This window comes from Pyrus communis, chromosome 1 (assembly GCF_041283825.1).
Source record: "Pyrus communis isolate YQ-2024b chromosome 1, ASM4128382v1, whole genome shotgun sequence".
Classification (NCBI taxonomy): domain Eukaryota; kingdom Viridiplantae; phylum Streptophyta; class Magnoliopsida; order Rosales; family Rosaceae; genus Pyrus; species Pyrus communis.
In genome coordinates, this window is record NC_142565.1 from 426,494 (window position 1) to 445,953 (window position 19,460).

Here is a 19,460-nt window from a genome sequence, read left to right on the forward strand (position 1 = left end):
GACCATTAGAAGATGAGAAGGACGGGTGCCATATGTTATCCTGATGCTGCTCGTCTGTATCAATCTTGAGACTCAAATCTAAGCAAATGTTAGATGCGCAAGCCATTTTCAGAAATGATGAAGGAAGTCAAATAAAATCTCAGAAGTGCAAGAAAAGGAAATTTCTGCAGGCAACAATTTTCTGAGTGTTTCTGAACAAAATTGATATCTCTATAAAATGAGGGGCAACAGGATCACTTATTCAAAAATCGAAGAGACACCGATTTTCGAATTTCAAAAGCTGGATTTCCCTGCATGACGTCTGTCAACATTTCTCAGACACAATCTCAGCTCTTGGATATCACGTGCAACTTTGTCAAAGATCCCTGATAAAGTTGAAAACGCGTGAATCTTACTGTTCTAATTACACCACAGTTTTGCTGACAAAAGTAAAGACACAGCACTACTACCTGCTATTGGGAAATCCATATATATGTCAACCTCTGTCCTCTATGGCAAGGCAGAACTAAAAAGTATCTAACTCTTCCTTATCTCCGAGAATGCATCTTTCACAAAGTATCTCGAAATACTCAGTTTTCTTCCTCTTTGAGAATACCTCTACAAACAAGTCACACCAGAGTAAGAGTATCTCATATCATCAGGGACGAGAGTAAGAGTATCTCATATCATGCAATCTCTTTGTCATTTCCTTTGTCCTTGTTCTTACCTGCCAAGACAAGGACAGAGAAAACAATATGTCGGAACCTCGACTCAAACTTTCGCTGCCACCAAGAAGTGATGGTCCATTCAAATGCAAAGTTTGCATTCCACTCCTGTATCAGATGACAAATACTACAAGAGAAGATGTCAAACCTGCATAAGGAAAATACCACTTCTGCAAAAGGAGCAAGTAAGGCAAGTGAAAATGATACATTGAAACATGTGGAGACAACCACCACAAACACATGTCAGTTCATCCCCGACAAAGCCTAAGATCACTTGTCACATGAAGATCCTCATTGTCCAATTTCATTCAAGATCAAGTCTAGACTGCCTTTGAAGAAATCACAAGTCCGATTCAAGATCAAGTGTTCATCACCCTTGAATCAAATTCAGCTCCAGATAAAATAGGTAAATTCAGACCTTTGGAGGAAGTCTAGCAGAAGGCCCTCCAACCCAGTTCAAGAACAAGTCTGTGGAAAGTTAACAACAAGTAAAACACCTCATTCGGCAACTATCATCGCTAAAAGACTAAAGCAGCAGGATCAATGATCAGCCTAAATAATTTGAAATCAGGGGGAGATACGCATCAAGGGGGAGCATCCAAAAAAAAAAAAAAATCAAGATCTTAACGAGGTAACTCATGTTGATATGTGGGCATCCAAAGGGGAGTGTTGAAAAGTATAGTGGGTAATGAATGCCCATAGTATTGAAGACCTTGTCATAGCATTGAAAACATTGCCATATTATTGAAAACCTTGGCAGAATATTGATATGTGGAGATCATTTGTCAAAGGTGTGGTGTAATTATTCAAAATGTAATAATACTGAGTTGCTCTATAAATAGAGTACTCCGACTACTATCAATGTAGACAGAGCACAAAGAAAAAGAGATGAGGGAAGAGAAAGAGAGGAAGAGGAAATGAGAGAATACATAGAGTTATCTTTGTACTCCTATTATTCCAAATTATAATGAAAGCATCACTGCTGCCCGAGGACGTACTCCAGTCACACTGACTGTAGAGGAACCTCGTAAATTTTGTGTCTTGTTTTATTTATTCCACTGTACACACATCGTCGATTTTACAACAGTTGGGATATTTTTCATATAGCCAACTGCTTATAAGAAAACTCTAATTTTATTCATAGTATTGAACCATACATGTTAGGCTTGAAAAGTTACAGTAAGTGAGGAGTGTGTTAAGATTATCAATCATACATAAAAAAAAAAAAATGAGGGTTCTTGTAAGTAATTTGAGTACTTCTTATATTGTTAAATAATTTTACGGTTGAACTTTAATTTTCTTCATCCTCTCACTTAGAATAATTTGGTATATGGTATTTATGAAGGACAATTTTTGAAATGTATATGAACTTATACATATTTTTAAATTTGTCATATGAAATAAAATTTTAAGCAATTTTTCATATGATTTTTCTAAAATCATTAGTTTCTCAACTCACTCTAAATCTGGTAAGTTTTTCTTCCAAAAGAATGTTATTTTGGACTTTTGATCTCATTTTTCATAAGTTCATTCATTTATTTATTATTTGTGTACAAAGATATATGTACTACAGTACTAGGGGTCATCAATAAATTGGTTTTCAACTTTTGACTTTCGTTTTACAAGTTATCTACGTATCTATTAGTACGGAAAAAATGTCACATTCGTTTCGTAAACTTATGGTGATTCGGTGAACTAGTAAAAAGTACGTTTGGCTTACTGACATGGGGTTTAACTAATTACAAGCTTCGAAAATACATGTTAACGCTAAAAATTGGGAGGTTAACAAAAACCAGTGTGGTCGGCCATTAATGCATCCATGTCACACGTTGGATTAAAAACTCACGTTACAGCCCACTACACAACAAAGAGTAGTATCCATGTCTATTTTATTCATAGGCCCATGGGCCTTTTCCCGTTGAAGCTTAATGGGCCTTAAATCCAAAAACCACATGCCCAACCCAAATAGAGATAGGGTTCGATTTCCCCACTGTTTGCTTGATGTGGGGGACTTGTGAACGGTCTCGTGTCGTTAAGAGGCTCGAAAAAGCGAAAACAACATCACACCGAACCAGCAGCGATCCACTGCGTCGCGCTCACAACTACGTAGCCTGAAACTCCCGCAATGCCGGCCTTTAATTTGAAATACAAGGTCAAAATGGCGACACTTCAACGGGCAACTTTAATCGGACGGCCCAAACGCCATCGATCGTAAAACGGAGAAAAAATTTGAAAAGGAAAAATGGAGTAAAATTGGAACGGCAGCCTCGTAACGCTTCTGCCGTCTAAATAGGAAAGGATTCTCAACGGTCCATCAAATTCAGCAAGTTTATTTATCTAGAGCGTTAAAATTTAATCAAACGATTACGAAGGACTCTCGACGGTTTGGATGGTGGACTTGGTGGACTTTCCGTCTAAATAAAGCCAAACAGCAACAGTGCGTCATTTTCTCTCTCTCCTCGATTGGGCGCTCCCTCTTTCTCTCTATTGCCCAACACACTCCATGGTTACAATAGCTTTTTAGGTTTTGCTCTTCGAATTGCTTTTTCAAAAATTCTGGATCCCGATCTGTCCCTGCGCCCTCTGCATTTGCATTTGGGCGGATCAGATTGTTTGGGCACGGAGAATTTTCGGTTTTATGATTTGAGAAATGTCGGAGGAGGAGAAGTTGTTGAAGGAGGCGAAGAAACTGCCGTGGGATGATCGGCTCTTCCACAAGAACTGGAAGGTGAGGAACGAGGCCAACATTGACTTGGCCGCTCTCTGCGACTCCGTCGCCGATCCCAAAGACTCTCGCCTCCGTGAATTTGGTAAGACATTACACTCGGGGGTAGTGGGTTTTGTGTGTTTTTAATTTTGTTTTAATTACTGGTTGTGAACAATCTTGCTCTGCATTTGCATTTTGGAGTCGTTGTAATTCTGTTTCTGCGGGTGTTGTTTTGGTTAGGTCCGCTCTTTCGGAAGACATTGGCGGATTCCAATTCGCCGGTGCAAGAGAAGGCCCTCGATGCATTGATTGCATTTTTACGAGCTGCGGATGCTGATGCTGGAAGGTTTATTTTTTTTCTTAATTGTTTTTTGAACTTGTTTTGTTCGAAGTCTTTGTTCGAATTGCTAATTTTAAAGTTTGCGTGCTTGCAGATATGCCAAGGAAGTTTGTGATGCCATTGTGGCGAAATGCCTCACTGGTAGGCCGAAGACAGTGGAAAAGGCTCAAGCTGCATTTATGCTTTGGGTTGAATTGGAGGCCGTGGACGCTTTCTTGGTAAGTTATGCTTTTTGGTTTGGTTGTTTGCATGGTAATACGCTCCAATGTGGACTCGAGGTTTTTTTTATTTTTATGGTTGCAATAGTTTTCAACTGAACTCTCATATGATGTAGTATTAGTAGCAGCAGCAGTAAGTTGTGTGAAGTGTTGGTGGCTGTTTCCGTTAATTTGATTAGTCCTGTTAGCTGTTTCTTAGTTTTGGTCGTGGCATGAAGGACTTGTTGAATGTAGACATATGAGCTAAATGTGAATTATTAAAATTTAGAAGCAGAGGGTTTTCTGCATGTAACAGAATGAAGGCATTGCTATTCCAGTTTTGTGGTTGGAAGTTTTGCTTACTCCTGGTCTGTATGTAGGCATGCACGGACTGTAGGTGAGAGAAATGAAGGGAGAGAGGGAGTGTGTCTTGTTGGGTTGGAACCATGCTAAGTAAACAAAGTCAGGATTAGTGCCGTAGGCTATAATTGTTTTGTTGATTTCTGTGTACTGCGTTTGGCATGATAGTGAAATCTTAGATTAATCATATTTTTCTTTGCTGTGGTTGAGGAAGAAAGTTTTTGGACCTTTACAATGGTTGTGGTTTATTGTAGGATGCTATGGAGAAGGCAATAAAAAACAAAGTTTCCAAAGCTGTTGTGCCTGCAATTGATGTCATGTTTCAGGCCTTAAGGTTTTTTTTCACAAGATTTCTTTTCTGAAGACTATTTGTCTAGTCTTTTACGTGTTCTTCTAACTGGTGTATATTATTACTCGCTGTAATAGTGAATTTGGCGCAAAAGTTGTTCCTCCAAAAAGGATTTTGAAGATGCTTCCTGAACTATTTGACCATCAAGATCAGAATGTTCGTGCATGTTCCAAAGGGCTTACTCTTGAGCTTTGCCGTTGGATAGGAAAGGACCCTGTTAAATCAATATTGTTTGAGAAGATGAGGGATACAATGGTATGATAAATTTTTGTATGTTGCGTGTACCTTTTTGTTAATTTTTTTCTTGGCAAAACGAATAACTCTATTGCCCCCTTCTTCCTTGAAGAAAAAAGAGTTGGAGGCTGAGCTTGTAAATGTTACAGGGACAGCCAGGCCATCTCGCAAAATCAGGTGAAAAGTCTGCTGTTAAATGTGTTTTTAACTGTAGGCAGGACACATCTATGTAGCTATAACTTATGATTGTCTTAATTCTATTTATTAGATCGGAGCAAGACAAGGAGCCAGAAAAGGAAGCTGTTTCTGAAGTAGTTGGTCCTGGTCCTTTGGAGGAATCTGCAGCAGATGGTATGTGATTGACTCTTGTGACTTCTAGATGCTTTACCATTTCGCAAATGATATTTTGGTAGATTATGTAGATCTTTTTGCAGTGAGATATGTTAGGCTTTAGACATTCCAGTGCCACTATTTTATCTGTTGTGCTTATATATTTTATCAATCTTATCTAGTGTATCTTTATTGTCAGCTCCTCAGGAAATAGATGAATATGAGCTTGTTGATCCGGTTGATATATTGACTCCTCTGGAGAAGTCAGGATTTTGGGACGGAGTGGTCAGTTTTATCTCTCTATTTTAAAATGCAGCTTTTTATTTATTTTTTATTTTTTCTTCATAAGGAATGTGAATTATTTGTTTGCATAGTTATGCATGCTTTCTTCTAGCTGCTTATTGCTGTCAATATTGTCACTGTGTTCTAGAAAGCTACAAAGTGGTCAGAGCGAAAGGAGGCTGTTGCAGAGCTAACCAAGCTTGCTTCAACTAAAAGAATTGCCCCCGGCGATTTTACAGAAATCTGTCGGACATTAAAGAAGGTATTTTTGTGTATTTTATATTGCCTATGGGTACGGATGTTTTATTTTTACAAGAACAGTACAGATGATTTAGTACATAAGTGATATATCTCTGCCCAATTCATTTCTCTCAATGAACTATATTTCTCTTGCAGCTTGTAACAGATGTGAACATAGCTGTTGCAGTTGAAGCTATTCAAGCTATTGGTAATCTTGCTAAGGGTTTAAGGACTCATTTTTCTGGAAGTTCACGATTTCTGTTGCCAGGTTTACTTGTAAGTTTATTCCTATACCGTCTTGAAGGTTCATTGTTAGTTTAATGTTGAAATGTGTTTAAAGAAAATCTGACTATGTCTCTTATGAGGTATCTCAGAGCTCAGTTACTTCTACTGCCATGCCTATTGTTTATATTTGTTTTATTTGATTATTTTTCAGTTTTTAAGTTTAAGCTTTATATTTCAAGTGGTTTTTTTTATATTTTGCACTCTTGATATTGCCATGCCTGCTTTGATGTTTCGAAGTGGAAAGCTTTTATTCTGCTTGTTGGCATGCTTTTTAACCTTTTCCCTTTACTTCTCATGGTCATGTATTATGATGGTTTTGGGCAAACAATATTTCATCTTGATTAATTTATTTCACTGAGGCTATGTTTGGACAAATGATTTACAAGTATGAAGGGGTTTTGGATAAATTTGTCTGAGATGAACTACTAAACATTAGATAGAGGGATTTAAACTGCACTGCATGAGGGTTTAGCTATGTTTGGATGAAGATTCAGAAGTACCAAGGGGTTTTGGATAAACACATTACAAAGACTTAAACAACGGATTTATAAATGACTTCTTTCAAGTAGTCCTTTGCAAATCCCTAGCATTATATCTACAAGCACTGCAAATCCCTTGCTACTTGCAAATCTCTCCTCCAAACACAGCCTGAGGATTTAGCTTATGAAGTTTATTTTATACTACATCATCTGTGATGATTAGAAGATATTTATGATTCAATACTTACCTTTCTTTTTTGTTTGGTATAGGAAAAATTGAAAGAAAAAAAGCCAACTATGACCGAGGCACTCTCTCAAACTCTTCAAGCAATGCATACTGCTGGCTGCTTAAATCTCATTGACATAGCTGAAGGCGGGTTTTATGTTTTAGTCTGTAATTTATGCATCATTTTCACTTTGTGTATTTTATTTGTATGCACTGATGTCATCTATCACTTCTTGGTATTGATTGTTGTCTTAATTTATTGTTTATGTGAGGGCAAGATGTTATTCTCTCGTTAGGCAGTTTTTGAGGCTAATATTAGATGAATGCTTTTCATTGCAGATATTAAGACAGCAGTAAAAAATAAAGTACCCCTTGTGCGTTCATTGACTTTGAACTGGGTGACATTTTGTATTGAAACAAGCAACAAGGCTGTTGTTTTAAAGTTACACAAGGACTACGTTCCTATATTTATGGAGGTCAGTGTGAACTTGCCTTTGTTGTCTGCTGGTGTTTTTTTTCTTTTTTTTTTGTTTAAACATTTTCGTAATGTTTTGAAATATGAATATTATGTGCTCAATGCTTCCATATATGTGCAAAAAAAAAAAAAAAAAAAAAAAAGTAAGAAAAAACTCTATATTTATTGCATGGAGGTTGAAATTTCATGTCTTATGATTTGTTTGGTCAGTTTTAATAGCCAATCCAGAACAGTCCACAAAACCAATCCTCTGGGATACATTACTAAATATAAAAATGAGTACAGGTGCAAACCTTTTAGAACAATTTCATTTAGCAGGGTTTAAACTATTCGTTGCTATTTTTTTTCCTTTCAATTTTGTAATTGTATACAATGGCTGAAACAAAACAATCTGGACCTTGTAGTCCCTCAACGATGGAACCCCAGAAGTGAGGGATGCATCCTTTTCAGCTTTGACAGCAATAGCTAAGGTAGTTTGCTCAATGCATTAAACCGGTTTATGTTTTGTGTTTTATGTTTGAATAGCAAATATTGACAATAATTTCATATCTCCCATGTCCATTTTCTTTAGATGGTTGGTATGAGGCCCTTGGAAAGGTCACTTGAGAAACTTGATGATGTCAGAAGAAAGAAGCTCTCTGAAATGATTATGGGTTCTGAAGGTGGTGCATCCACTACTGCAAGCTCAGGTTCGTTTTCCTTTTTGGCAATTCTAATGACTACTTCTCTTTAAATTTCCAATTTCTCACTCTGCTCTACACCTCATGATATGCCAACTACAGCCCAAAGCTCTGGTGTGACTGCACCCTCTTTGGAGGTAGGTTTCTAGTCTGTCAATTTAGGGTTCACATTACACACTACAGTTTGGTTGTTAGAATGCCTTCTATTGTCTATTGTCTTTTTGCTCTTATTTAAATAAATATATCCTGTTACATCTTTTGCATTGTTAGATTACCATTACCATTCTGGATACCAGAGTAACTTTGATCCTGAAGGTTTTTATGTTGACTAAACTGTATGCAGACTACGGACAGTTCATTTGTTCGAAGGTCAGCTGCAAGCATGCTTAGTGGGAGGAGGCCTGTTCAGGCAGCTGTGAGTTCATTTTCACTCTAACTTGTTAATCTGTGTTCACCTTTTTGAAATTATGTGGGATAAATTATCATCATTATGTTTCATGGTTGACACATTGATATTTTCATTAGCCTGCAAAACAAAAAGGGGGATCTGTTAAATCGGGTGGCAGCAAGAAAGGAGATGCAACTGTGCAGCCAAAAGCTTCTAAGTTAGTTGAAACCCCTGAAGATGTTGAGGTACTTACTTTTGACTAACATGCTCTTTGATTCTTTTCCTAGAACATTAATAAAGATGTTTTCTTTACTGCACCTTTGGTCTGTGAAATGTTACAGCCAGGAGAAATGAGTCTTGAAGAGATTGAAAGCAGATTAGGCTCTCTTATACAAGAAGAAACTGTCTCTCAATTAAAAAGTAGTGCATGGAAAGAGCGGCTTGAAGGTTGGTGATGAGCTTATTCATTAATGTTATTGATTATGACATTAAAAGCTTATGCCTCTTGTTTCTAAAAAAATTCATGTGTAGATATGGTTATATTTACACTAAAATATTTATTTTAAACCAGCATTGATTTTTAAGATCTGCTCATGAATGCATTCTGGATACATGCATGTCAAAATGTATAGTATGTATTCCTTGAATTAGATTAAGTAATTTTTTGACCTTGCATTTTCTTCTGGTGGTAGGAATTGACATCATGATCTAGGTACCAAAGCTACGCGTTTTTCCCTTTTTAGCCTTTTGAAGTTATTTTATGCTGATGAGTTATATTGCTAGTAGGAAAGCTACCATGACCGGTACCAATGGCTCAATTATTTTTTGTTTAGATTTTTCTTCATTGATGCTAGGACACATTTCTTATTGAGTAGCATAAATTGATATGATACTTTAAATTCAGAAATTCTATGAACTTTTTTTCATTGTATTGTGTGTATATTTAGTATTTTCTTCAATGGTAAAATACTTTTGATAATGTCCTGTTGTTGATTAATGTGTTTGCCTTTTGTCTTTGGTGGTCAATTGACACGGTTGATGTTCCCATGTTTTCCATGCAATTTTCGGGTTGAATTTATTATAATCATGATTTGATTTTGTTGCAGCCATATCCTCATTTAGACAGCAAGTCGAAGGTTTACAGGACATTGACCTGTCAATTGAGATGTTAGTTCGTTTACTTTGTGCTGTCCCTGGTTGGAGTGAAAAAAATGTTCAGGTAGTTTATGGTTGAACATTTTGTTAGGCAAATTTAATAGTCTCTTGCTTGCTTTTATTTTTTATTAGTGTTTCGGTGTAAAATTTATTAAGACACGTATTTTGAGTAATGCAGGTTCAGCAACAGGTTATTGAAGTTATTACCTATATGGCGTCCACTGCAAAGAAGCTTCCTAAGAAATGTGTAGTACTTTGTCTTCTGGGTGAGTTTTCTTTAACTTAGATTAGACATCAGGATTGGCGCTTGTTTGCTTTCTGTGTCTCCTTGGTTGTTTTGTGGATGAGCAATACGGTTGTCAAATCTACGTTCTAATGGTGTTGTGCACTTTAACAGGTATTAGTGAACGGGTTGCAGATATCAAGACTCGGACTCATGCCATGAAGTGCCTCACTACTTTTTCTGAAGCCATAGGTCCAGGATTAGTTTTCGAAAGAGTAAGCTCGGATTTGATTCTTCTAATAGCCATCATTTTTCTGGATGCCTTCTGTTTTTCCTGAAGCAAGGATGCTTAATCATATACCCATGAGCATGCACTATATTTTGCTTGTTCTCCAATGATTGATTGGTATTTCTGCTTATTGTAGCTTTATAAAATTATGAAAGAGCACAAGAACCCTAAGGTTCTCAGCGAGGGAGTACTGTGGATGGTTTCGGTAGTTGAAGACTTTGGTGTCTCACATGTGAAACTTAAGGTTTTTAGATTCCGTTCCGATTTAGCCGATTTTGTTTTCTTCCATCAGTTCCAGTCATCAATGGTAATTTATTTACATAAAGGGAATATTATGTTATACAGGATTTGATTGATTTTTGTAAAGAAACTGGACTTCAGTCCAGTGTTGCTGCCACTAGGAACTCTACTATTAAGCTTTTGGGTGCTATACATAAATTTGTTGGTCCAGGTGACTTTTCTTTTTAGTTCGAATTCTCCATCTACCTCATCTTCATTTCGGCACTTCTAAGATTATCTCTATGTTTCAGATATTAAAGGGTTTCTTACTGATGTTAAACCTGCACTACTCAGTGCACTGGATGCGGAGTATGAAAAGAATCCATTTGAGGTATTTCTTATGATAGCCAAAGTTGCATACATCAGTCTTTCTTGTTTATTGGCAACTCATGTCCCGTATTATTTTCCAGGGTGCTTCTGTGGTTCTGAAGAGAAGTGTTAGGGCAACGGAATCTACTTCATCTGTCTCTGTTGGCGGGTTAGATGGCCTTCCACGTGAAGATATTAGCGGAAAGGTCACACCCACTCTGCTGAAGAGCTTGGAGAGTCCTGATTGGAAGGTCTTGTTTTTGAATTATGTTATTTCTTTATGCTGTGTGTAATGGTTGTTTTAAGAAAGTTGTCATTTGTTAGAAGCTATATTGAGTGTGTTTTTTTTTTTTTTTCTTTCCATCTTCCAGGTTCGCTTGGAGTCAATAGAAGCCGTCGATAAGATTTTAGAAGAGGCTAATAAGCGCATCCAGCCAACTGGAACTGGTACAAACCATATATATATTTTATGTATTGTTACGTACAGAATAGCTGCCATTCAGTTTCTTGAGAACTTGTTTATTGTTTGACTGCCAGCGGAGTTGTTTGGTGCCTTAAGGGGGCGCTTATATGATAGCAATAAGAACTTGGTCGCTGCAACCTTAACGGTTGTTGGTCATGTTGCTTCTGCAATGGGCGCACCAGTTGAAAAGTTCAGCAAGGTTTGTTTATATCCAAATTGACAACTACTTCCATGACACATCTATTTTGTTGTTTTTAATACAGTTGACCTTTTGCGTTAATTGGTTACTTGCAGGGCATTCTGTTGGATGTTTTGAAATGTCTAGGAGACAATAAGAAGCATATGAGAGAATGCACTTTAACTGCTTTAGACTCATGGCTCTCTGCTGTTCATCTTGATAAAATGGTGACTCTTTTATCACTATTTGTGTTTTGAAATTTGAGTCTCATGTCAGGTAGTGTAACAGTATGTTGTTGTAGGTTCCTTATATTACAGCTGCTATATCAGACGCCAAACTTGGTGCAGAAGGGCGGAAAGATCTTTTCGAGTGGTTGACAAGACAGCTTTCTGGGTTAAGTGAATTCTCTGATGCTGCTCATCTTTTGAAACCAGCTTCCTCTGCTTTGACGGTAAATTGTAATTGAGAATGAGTTATTTATTATAAGAAATTCTTGTCTTATTTATTTTAACCCTGTCCATCCATCAAAGCACACATTGAAAACATCTTACAATGATGTAAAAAATTTAAGTTAAACAGACACTCTCTGTGACACGGACACACAAATGTGTAGATATACATATACATACATGTACATATGATAATACATTTATATAAGCTTAAGTGCTTTCACATATTACTCGCTGCTGAAATCACTTGAATGTCTGGAATCTTTTATAGGATAAATCCTCAGATGTTCGTAAAGCATCAGAGACATGTGTTTCTGAAATTTTGAGAGTTAGTGGGCATGAAACAGTAAGCGTGCTGGACAACTATGGTTAATGTTTTTTTCCTTTTCACATTTCAATTGATTGATATCTTCTCATTTATTTGTTTATATTACTGTTTAGGTTGAGAAGATTTTGAGAGATATTCATGGGCCAACTTTAGCTCTTGTTGAACGATTGAGGCCTCATGTATCTTTTCAAGGTGTGCTTGTCAAATTCTTGGCTCTGGTGTTTTTGCTTGTAATGCATTGAACTAATTTGAATGGTTTCCTCTTAGAATCTTTTGAGTCGGGCAAAGCAATATCGATGGCCCCAACTTCCAAAAGCATTTCAAAGGCTGGAAAGCCTGCTTCCAATGGAGTTTTGAAGCATGGAGCCAAAGCTACTTCAGTACGTCCCTCTGATGAAATTTATAGCATTTATTCTTTTATTTCTTATTATTCTTATGATCATATTAATTGATTGTCCTTTGAATTGCAAAGAGGACCATTCCCACAAAGGGATTAAATTCAATGATGTCCGTCCAAGATATAGCTGTGCAGTCACAGGCCTTGATAAATGTTAAAGATTCAATTAAGGTACATATGGCGATAGCATGGAATTTGAACTTGTATACTAATCTTGAGTCTACTGATGAATGGGTATTTGAACTGCAGGAGGATAGAGAGCGATTGGTAGCTAAGAAGTTTAAGTTTGAAGAGCCACGGATAGAACAGATTCAAGATCTTGAGGTTTGTACTTGTGCAGATTTCACTGAACTTCTTGTGTTTTCCATTGTCATTGCATTTATGAAAGAATTTTACTCGTGCATTTTCTGCAGAATGATATGACGAAGTACTTTAGAGAGGATGTGCATAGGCGGCTTCTTTCTACTGATTTTAAGAAGCAAGTTGATGGCCTTGAGATACTACAGAAGGTATTTGTCTGCTATTCCTAATATCCCAATTGGTATCGAATACGCCTGCTTAGTTTGACCAATGTTCTATGTATGCATTCCAGGCACTTCCAACCATTAAAAAGGAAATTATTGAAGTATTGGATATACTGCTGAGGTGGTTTGTTTTACAATTTTGTAAATCGAACACAACATGCCTGTTAAAGGTATGGTCTATTTATTTTCCTTCAGTCTTCTTTCCTTGCTTTTTAAGTGCTATGGTTTTCTAGGTGTGTTATCCTAACCACATATGTTCTGATTTACAGGTGTTGGAATTTCTTCCAGAACTTTTTGATACATTTAGGGATGAGGCATACATGTTGACTGAATCAGAAGCAGCCATATTTTTTCCATGCTTGATAGAGAAGGTTTCTATTTTAATTACCAGACTTTGGAAGATTTGAATATTTTTGTATTTAATAGAAGGCTTGAATGGAATTTCACTGACGGAAATGCTGAATCTTGTGCTGCAGCTCGGGCATAACATTGAGAAAGTGCGAGAAAAAATGCGGGAGTTGACCAAACAAATTGTGCAGGCATATACCGCTGCAAAAAGTTTCCCTTATATTTTGGAGGGATTGCGTTCTAAGAACAACCGTACTCGAATTGAGTGTGCTGATCTTGTTGGATATTTGATTGATCACCATGTAGCTGAGGTAAGCCTTTGCATACTTGTCTGTTTTATATCCAATCATGTATACACTACATTTTTCTTAATTGTGTTAAGAGGATACTTACATTCACATCTTTCTGACAGATTAGTGGACAACTAAAGTCCTTGCAAATTGTTGCGAGCTTGACAGCAGAAAGAGATGGTGAAATTAGAAAAGCTGCTTTAAATACTCTAGCTACTGGTTATAAGATTCTTGGTATGTCATGATGCCACATAATGAGCTAAAGCTGTCGGTCGTAATTCTAAACTAATGGGTAATATGTGCCCAAGGTTTTTCCTGACGTGATATGTTCTCTCATCAAGCAATTTTTTAATCCTTTCCTTAGGTGAGGACATATGGAGATATGTTGGAAAGTTAACAGATGCTCAGAAAAGCATGCTAGATGATCGATTTAAGTGGAAGGTCAGTATATTTTTATACTCTCAATTTTTTTTTTGCCGAACTTTATGTTCTCAATTAAGTCTAGGTACTGTGATTTATTTCTTCTTCCTTTAATTAGAAATTTTTTATAGGTTCGAGAAATGGAGAAAAGGAAGGAAGGAAAGCCAGGCGAAGCTAGGGCTTCTCTGAGGCGTTCTGTCAGGGAAATTGGGTATATGCTTTTGCTTTGACTTTTGCACATCAATAGAAGATAGAGAAGTTACATAGTTCCTTTAAGAGAACGTATAAATCACTTAATCTGTTCAGTTAGAAATATGGAACACAGCAGACTAGGAATCCTTCATTTTGAATAGGAAACTTTGACTAGTTCAGGGTCTGGTCCAAGGTACACATTTTTGCTCACTTTTTATATCAATGGACTTGAAGACTTTGGATGGTTGAGATTGCATCATCTTAACTGTGCATCTATTTTATTGTTTCAAGAAAGTTTAATGTCTCTTGGAATTTTAAGCACCTCCTCTCTCTCTCTCTCTCTCTCTCTCTCTCTCACACATCCAAAATCCAAAGGAAACGAAGATTGGCAGAGTGAGATGAGAACCTCAACCTGATGGTTAATGTCATATGTTCTAAATTTTCTGTTTGCTCTTTCAAATCCGATGGCAAAGATTACCGAAAAGCAAAAAAGCAAAAAAGCATTGTAATTTTTGGTAAAGTACCCAAATAAAGAACCTAAAGCTTCTTTGTACGACAAATCAGTATTCATATCAGCTTTTCTAAAGATCTCAGGTCTGAAGCTGATTTTGGATATCATATTGTTTTAATGAAAAATCACTATAAATAATGTTTTCCAACTTTCCTGAAGCATTAATGGCTGCTTGTATTCTCTGAAATCGTACCCAAATAAACTTTAGGTACCAAAAGATCTCAGTCAAAAGAAAATTTCAGGTTGAGAATCAGAAAATTTCTTCCTTCAATTGTGAAAAAATTTGTCCCGTGACCTGACCCCAGTCTATTGCTTGATAAACGTTATTTAAACTTAGATCTTTCTATATTTGTCATTAGGCCGGATGTAGCAGAGCAAAGCGGGGAGGTTGCACGATCTGTTTCCAGTCCAACACTTTCTAGGTATACCCAAAATTTTCAGTTTTTTATGTATTATATCTCGTACAAGTACATGTAGTTTTCCAGTGTAATTACTTCTCTAATTTTTGTGGGATATGTTGATATTTTTCTTCTAGGAGAAACTATGGCCATCCTGAGCCTCACATGGAGAGGCAGCTGGTGCCACCCAATGTACTCACTAGTGCCAATGGCCCCACAGACTGGAATGAAGCTTTGGATATCATTTCTTTTGGTTCTCCTGAGCAGGTATGCAACTTATCTCATTTAGTTTGGATGTGGTAACAATCTATTACTTATAATCAAAGGGACGTAGACTGTGGTCAAGGTTGTCATATCTTAATTTAGTTGTTCCTTTCTTGTGCATATTTCCTTGTTACCACCTTTCACTTTTTCCTTTTGTTTCTGTTTTCTGGTACTGCAGTCAGTTGAAGGAATGAAAGTCGTGTGTCATGAGTTGGCACAGGCGACTAATGATCCAGAAGGCAGTGCTATGGATGAACTAGTGCGGGATGCAGATAGACTTGTTTCTTGCTTGGCAAATAAGGCAAGTACAGTAACAGTTCATTTTAGATGCTTCTCCATTTGGACTTGTCGAACTCTGGTGTTTATTGAAGTTTCTCCGTCCTTTTATTCTTCAAATAGGTAGCAAAGACTTTTGACTTCAGTTTGACAGGAGCTTCATCTAGGTCATGTAAATATGTCCTGAACACTCTTATGCAGGTAAACATACCATCAAATTCTTGCCTTAGCTTTCATTCATGCTCATGTGATCCAAATGTACTATGTAAAAGATTATTACCTTTTACGAACTTCTTTCCTAACATTCTGATTTTTTGGACTTCTTTGCAGACATTTCAAAATAAAAGACTTGCTTATGCTGTCAAGGAAAGTACTCTTGACAGTCTAATCACTGAGCTCCTACTGTGGCTTTTGGATGAAAGGGTTCCCCATATGGATGATGGCAGCCAACTCCTGAAAGCCTTGAATGTTTTGATGCTAAAGATTCTGGTTAATATCTACCTGTTTTTCCATTGGTTTCCCCATGTTAATTGGTATTACATCAGTTATAACTGTCATTTGTATTCTTGCAGGATAATGCAGATCGGACTTCGTCCTTTGTTGTTCTCATCAACCTCTTACGCCCTTTAGATCCCTCAAGATGGCCATCACCTGCTTCCAATGAATCATTTGCTTCCAGAAACCAGAAGTTCTCTGATTTGGTTGTCAAATGTTTAATAAAACTTACAAAGGTATTGCCAAATTTGTGACCTTCTATTCAGCTTCTTTTTTCATGAGCTGCGGTGTCTGTGAAAAATATGTCCCACATGCATACATCGAGTCTTTCTTTGTGTTCGATAATCTTTAGGTTTCTCTTAAATCATCATTTCTCTGCCGCAGGTTCTTCAAAGCACAATATATGATGTCGATCTGGACCGTATCCTTCAAAGCATCCATTTATACCTACAAGACTTAGGAATGGAAGAGATTAGGAGAAGGTATTCTTTAAAGAGATCCTGATATCCACCCCCCAAAACCCCATCCTGTCCTGGTCATTTTCATGCAATGTTATTTTCTCTCCTGACTCGTGAAAAATAAATTCATTACAGAGCTGGTGCTGATGACAAACCATTGCGTATGGTGAAGACTGTTCTACATGAGCTTGTGAAGCTTCGTGGAGCTGCAATTAAAGGTCACCTTTCCATGGTTCCTATAGACGTAAAACCGCAGCCAATCATTCTTGCCTACATTGATCTTAATCTTGAGGTAATAACTGAATTCTGCAGTCCTATTTCTAATTATACAGGGACATCAATTTATCCTTAATTTCCTTTTATTTTGGTACAACCTGGCAGACTTTAGCTGCGGCAAGGATGCTGACATCAACTGGGTCTGGGGGCCAAACTCACTGGGGTGATTCAGCAGCCAACAATCCTTCATCTGCCACGCATTCTGCTGATGCACAGTTAAAGGTAATATTGTAACCTAGCTTATCTTTATCAAACCTAACGGTAAATTCTTTTGTGGTTCCTGACAATTTCAGTCTCTGTTTACGAGTCTCTCTAAGATGGTTAAATTTTTTTTATGCTCATTCTTTGATTCTGTTTCACTTTCAGCAAGAACTTGCTGCCATATTCAAGAAGATTGGCGACAAGCAAACCTGCACCATTGGTCTGTATGAACTATACCGCATAACCCAACTGTACCCAAGAGTAAGTAATGTGTGTCAATAGTCTTTAGGAGTTATTGACGTGATTTAGGTTTTTGCCCTCTGCATGGCATGCAATTGATTTCTGTGCATGAATCTTCTGTTTCTTAAGTTTGTATTACTTATTTCAGGTTGATATATTCTCTCAACTCCAAAATGCTAGTGAGGCTTTTCGGACATATATTAGAGATGGTTTGGCGCAGGTCAGTATCATCGTTATCACCGGCAAAATGTTCCCTCTGGCACACACTCCATGATTCCTGAAAAAAGTAAATTAGGTTTCCTTGCCATAGAAATAAATTATCATTTTCTTTGTCACAGATGGAAAAGAATGCCGCAGCTGGAAGGACGCCTTCAAGTTTGCCAATGCCGACTCCTCCCCCTGCTACTCTAAATGCTTCTTCTCCTGAATTTGCACCCCTGTCCCCTGTTCACACAAACTCTTTGGTTGATTCAAAATCATTAAATGTGAAATCCGAACCAACTAGCTTTAATCTACCTCCATCATATGATGAAGAAAACAGGCTTAATAATGCCATTACTTCTAGAGGTCTCACCGAAAACTCATTGGTAGACCAAAGGAATGAGAGATATATTGGTGGAGGTAATTGTATTTTGTTTTTTACGTTGTTTCCTTCTGCATTGTCAATTATTGTTTTTTTGTTGACCTTAATGACCTTACGCTAGAACTCGTCTTGGAAAATGCAGTGACCAACGGAACCTTAGATGCAATTAGAGAGAGGATGAAGAGCATGCAATCGGCAGCGGCTGCTGGGAACACGGATCAAGAAACTAGGCCATTAATGTATGTGAATGACAACGTACACCAGAGCCTCTCTGGTCAGATTCCTCGTGCATCAGAGAATCCCCTCCAGGGTGGGGTTCTCCCTATGGATGAGAGGGCATTATCCGGGCTTCAGGCTCGGATGGAGAGACTTAAAAGTGGGACAATCGAACCCCTTTAAAAGGAAGAGTTAATGCGAATAGGAAGCGGATTTCTTGTCACGCCTCTGTTCTTGTAAATGGCTGGGAGGTGGTGATGTGCAAGTTCAGTTGCAGCTTCAGTACTGGCGTCTCATTGCAACCTTCGATGTTGTGGCAGAGTTTTGGGGGAGCATGTGTTCTAGCAATTTGGCATTTGTATATTGTAGAACAAGCTTTTAATCGGGGAAATAGGCTGCTGCGTCGTCGTCGTCGACGATTTAATTTAGTACCAGTTCAGTACAGACCAATTCCTAGATCCTGAAATTTTTGGCCGAGGTTTTTTTCATGGGATGTAGCACTGTCTTTGCTTTTGGCTTATTTTTTTCACTGCTAGTTTAGGAGCCACCGCATACGTTTACTCTTTAATTAATTTGTGAGATTTGCGATCGCCTCGCTGGTCCTCCAAATCCCCTTGAGTATTAAAAGAAAAATTGTTTGATCATTCAATGGTGTTTTTATAGAAAATGCATTCGGACGTTTTCTAGGATCAGAAGGAACCGCTAGAGGCACAGACGGGAGAATTTATCTTGGAAGCGGAAGAACTTTTGAAGCTGCGCGAAACCGTCACAAGGGTTTATGTACAAAGGACAGGCAAACCCTTATGGGTTGTATCCGAAGATATGGAAAGAGATGTTTTTATGTCAGCAACAGAAGCCCAAGCTCATGGAATTGTTGATCTTGTAGCGACTGAATAAAAAAGAAAAAATAACAAAAATTTCAGACGAATTGGTGATTTGAGATTTTATCTTCTTACCGGATTTGGCGTTGTATATTATTGTTTCAGAAGCATTGAGTTAGTCCTTGACAGTTATGCCACATTTCTTTTTATATAGGATAGTATTATTCACACTTCTTTTTACTTCTCACTCTTATTAAATTTTGTCCATTGATCTTTAATTCATTTGATCTGATGGTTGAAAATTGAGAGGATGTGAGAATTAAAAATTGGTGTCTGGATAGCACAATCTTATATTTAATACGAGGTACAAAAAACTTTGATTGTTCCATGATTTTGATTTTTGTTTTGTTAATTGAGGGAAAAAAAAGAAAAAAAGAAAAAAAGAAAAAAAAACCCTATCGTCAATCATTCTAATTTCTGAGAAATTCCTTGTTTACTCGCACACGAGAAATGAATACTCATCAATTTATTTATCATTTCTAATTTTTTTTATTCTCGTCCTCAACTCTCCATGCCACGTGTTCTTTTATTTATTTATTTC

General features: G+C 37.3%; 1 protein-coding gene across 1 annotated transcript; it reads left to right on the forward strand.

Annotated features, from left to right (window-relative positions):
- The first annotated feature begins 3,020 nt into the window (after positions 1–3,020).
- LOC137720263 (protein MOR1) lies at positions 3,021–19,247 on the forward strand. The gene is made up of 55 exons (XM_088690410.1): positions 3,021–3,514; positions 3,652–3,757; positions 3,846–3,969; positions 4,563–4,642; positions 4,735–4,912; positions 5,004–5,068; positions 5,160–5,242; positions 5,421–5,506; positions 5,652–5,765; positions 5,900–6,019; positions 6,778–6,880; positions 7,073–7,209; positions 7,613–7,678; positions 7,780–7,897; positions 7,991–8,025; positions 8,232–8,303; positions 8,414–8,521; positions 8,618–8,723; positions 9,383–9,495; positions 9,610–9,697; positions 9,829–9,929; positions 10,080–10,187; positions 10,289–10,394; positions 10,474–10,553; positions 10,633–10,782; positions 10,903–10,978; positions 11,069–11,193; positions 11,289–11,399; positions 11,474–11,623; positions 11,893–11,967; positions 12,063–12,141; positions 12,217–12,329; positions 12,422–12,517; positions 12,596–12,670; positions 12,760–12,855; positions 12,939–13,040; positions 13,140–13,241; positions 13,347–13,529; positions 13,631–13,742; positions 13,873–13,949; positions 14,060–14,139; positions 14,991–15,053; positions 15,167–15,296; positions 15,472–15,594; positions 15,693–15,770; positions 15,900–16,058; positions 16,142–16,300; positions 16,449–16,546; positions 16,658–16,814; positions 16,904–17,020; positions 17,165–17,260; positions 17,388–17,459; positions 17,578–17,860; positions 17,965–18,573; positions 18,980–19,247. Exons 1-54 carry the CDS (start codon positions 3,355–3,357, stop codon positions 18,219–18,221), a joined length of 6,051 nt encoding a protein of 2,016 aa, XP_088546536.1. The 5' UTR covers positions 3,021–3,354; the 3' UTR covers positions 18,222–18,573; positions 18,980–19,247.
- Positions 19,248–19,460: the final 213 nt, after the last annotated feature.

What these genes read in the sequence shown, in the direction of transcription:
- LOC137720263 (XM_088690410.1), top strand. Translation starts at nt 3,355, where the DNA reads ATGTCGGAGGAGGAGAAGTTGTTGAAGGAGGCGAAGAAACTGCCGTGG. An exon ending in ATGTTAAAGATTCAATTAAG is followed by an intron (nt 12,518 to 12,595) that starts GTACATATGGCG and finishes TTTGAACTGCAG; the next exon opens with GAGGATAGAGAGCGATTGGT. An exon ending in CTTTTGGTTCTCCTGAGCAG is followed by an intron (nt 15,297 to 15,471) that starts GTATGCAACTTA and finishes CTGGTACTGCAG; the next exon opens with TCAGTTGAAGGAATGAAAGT.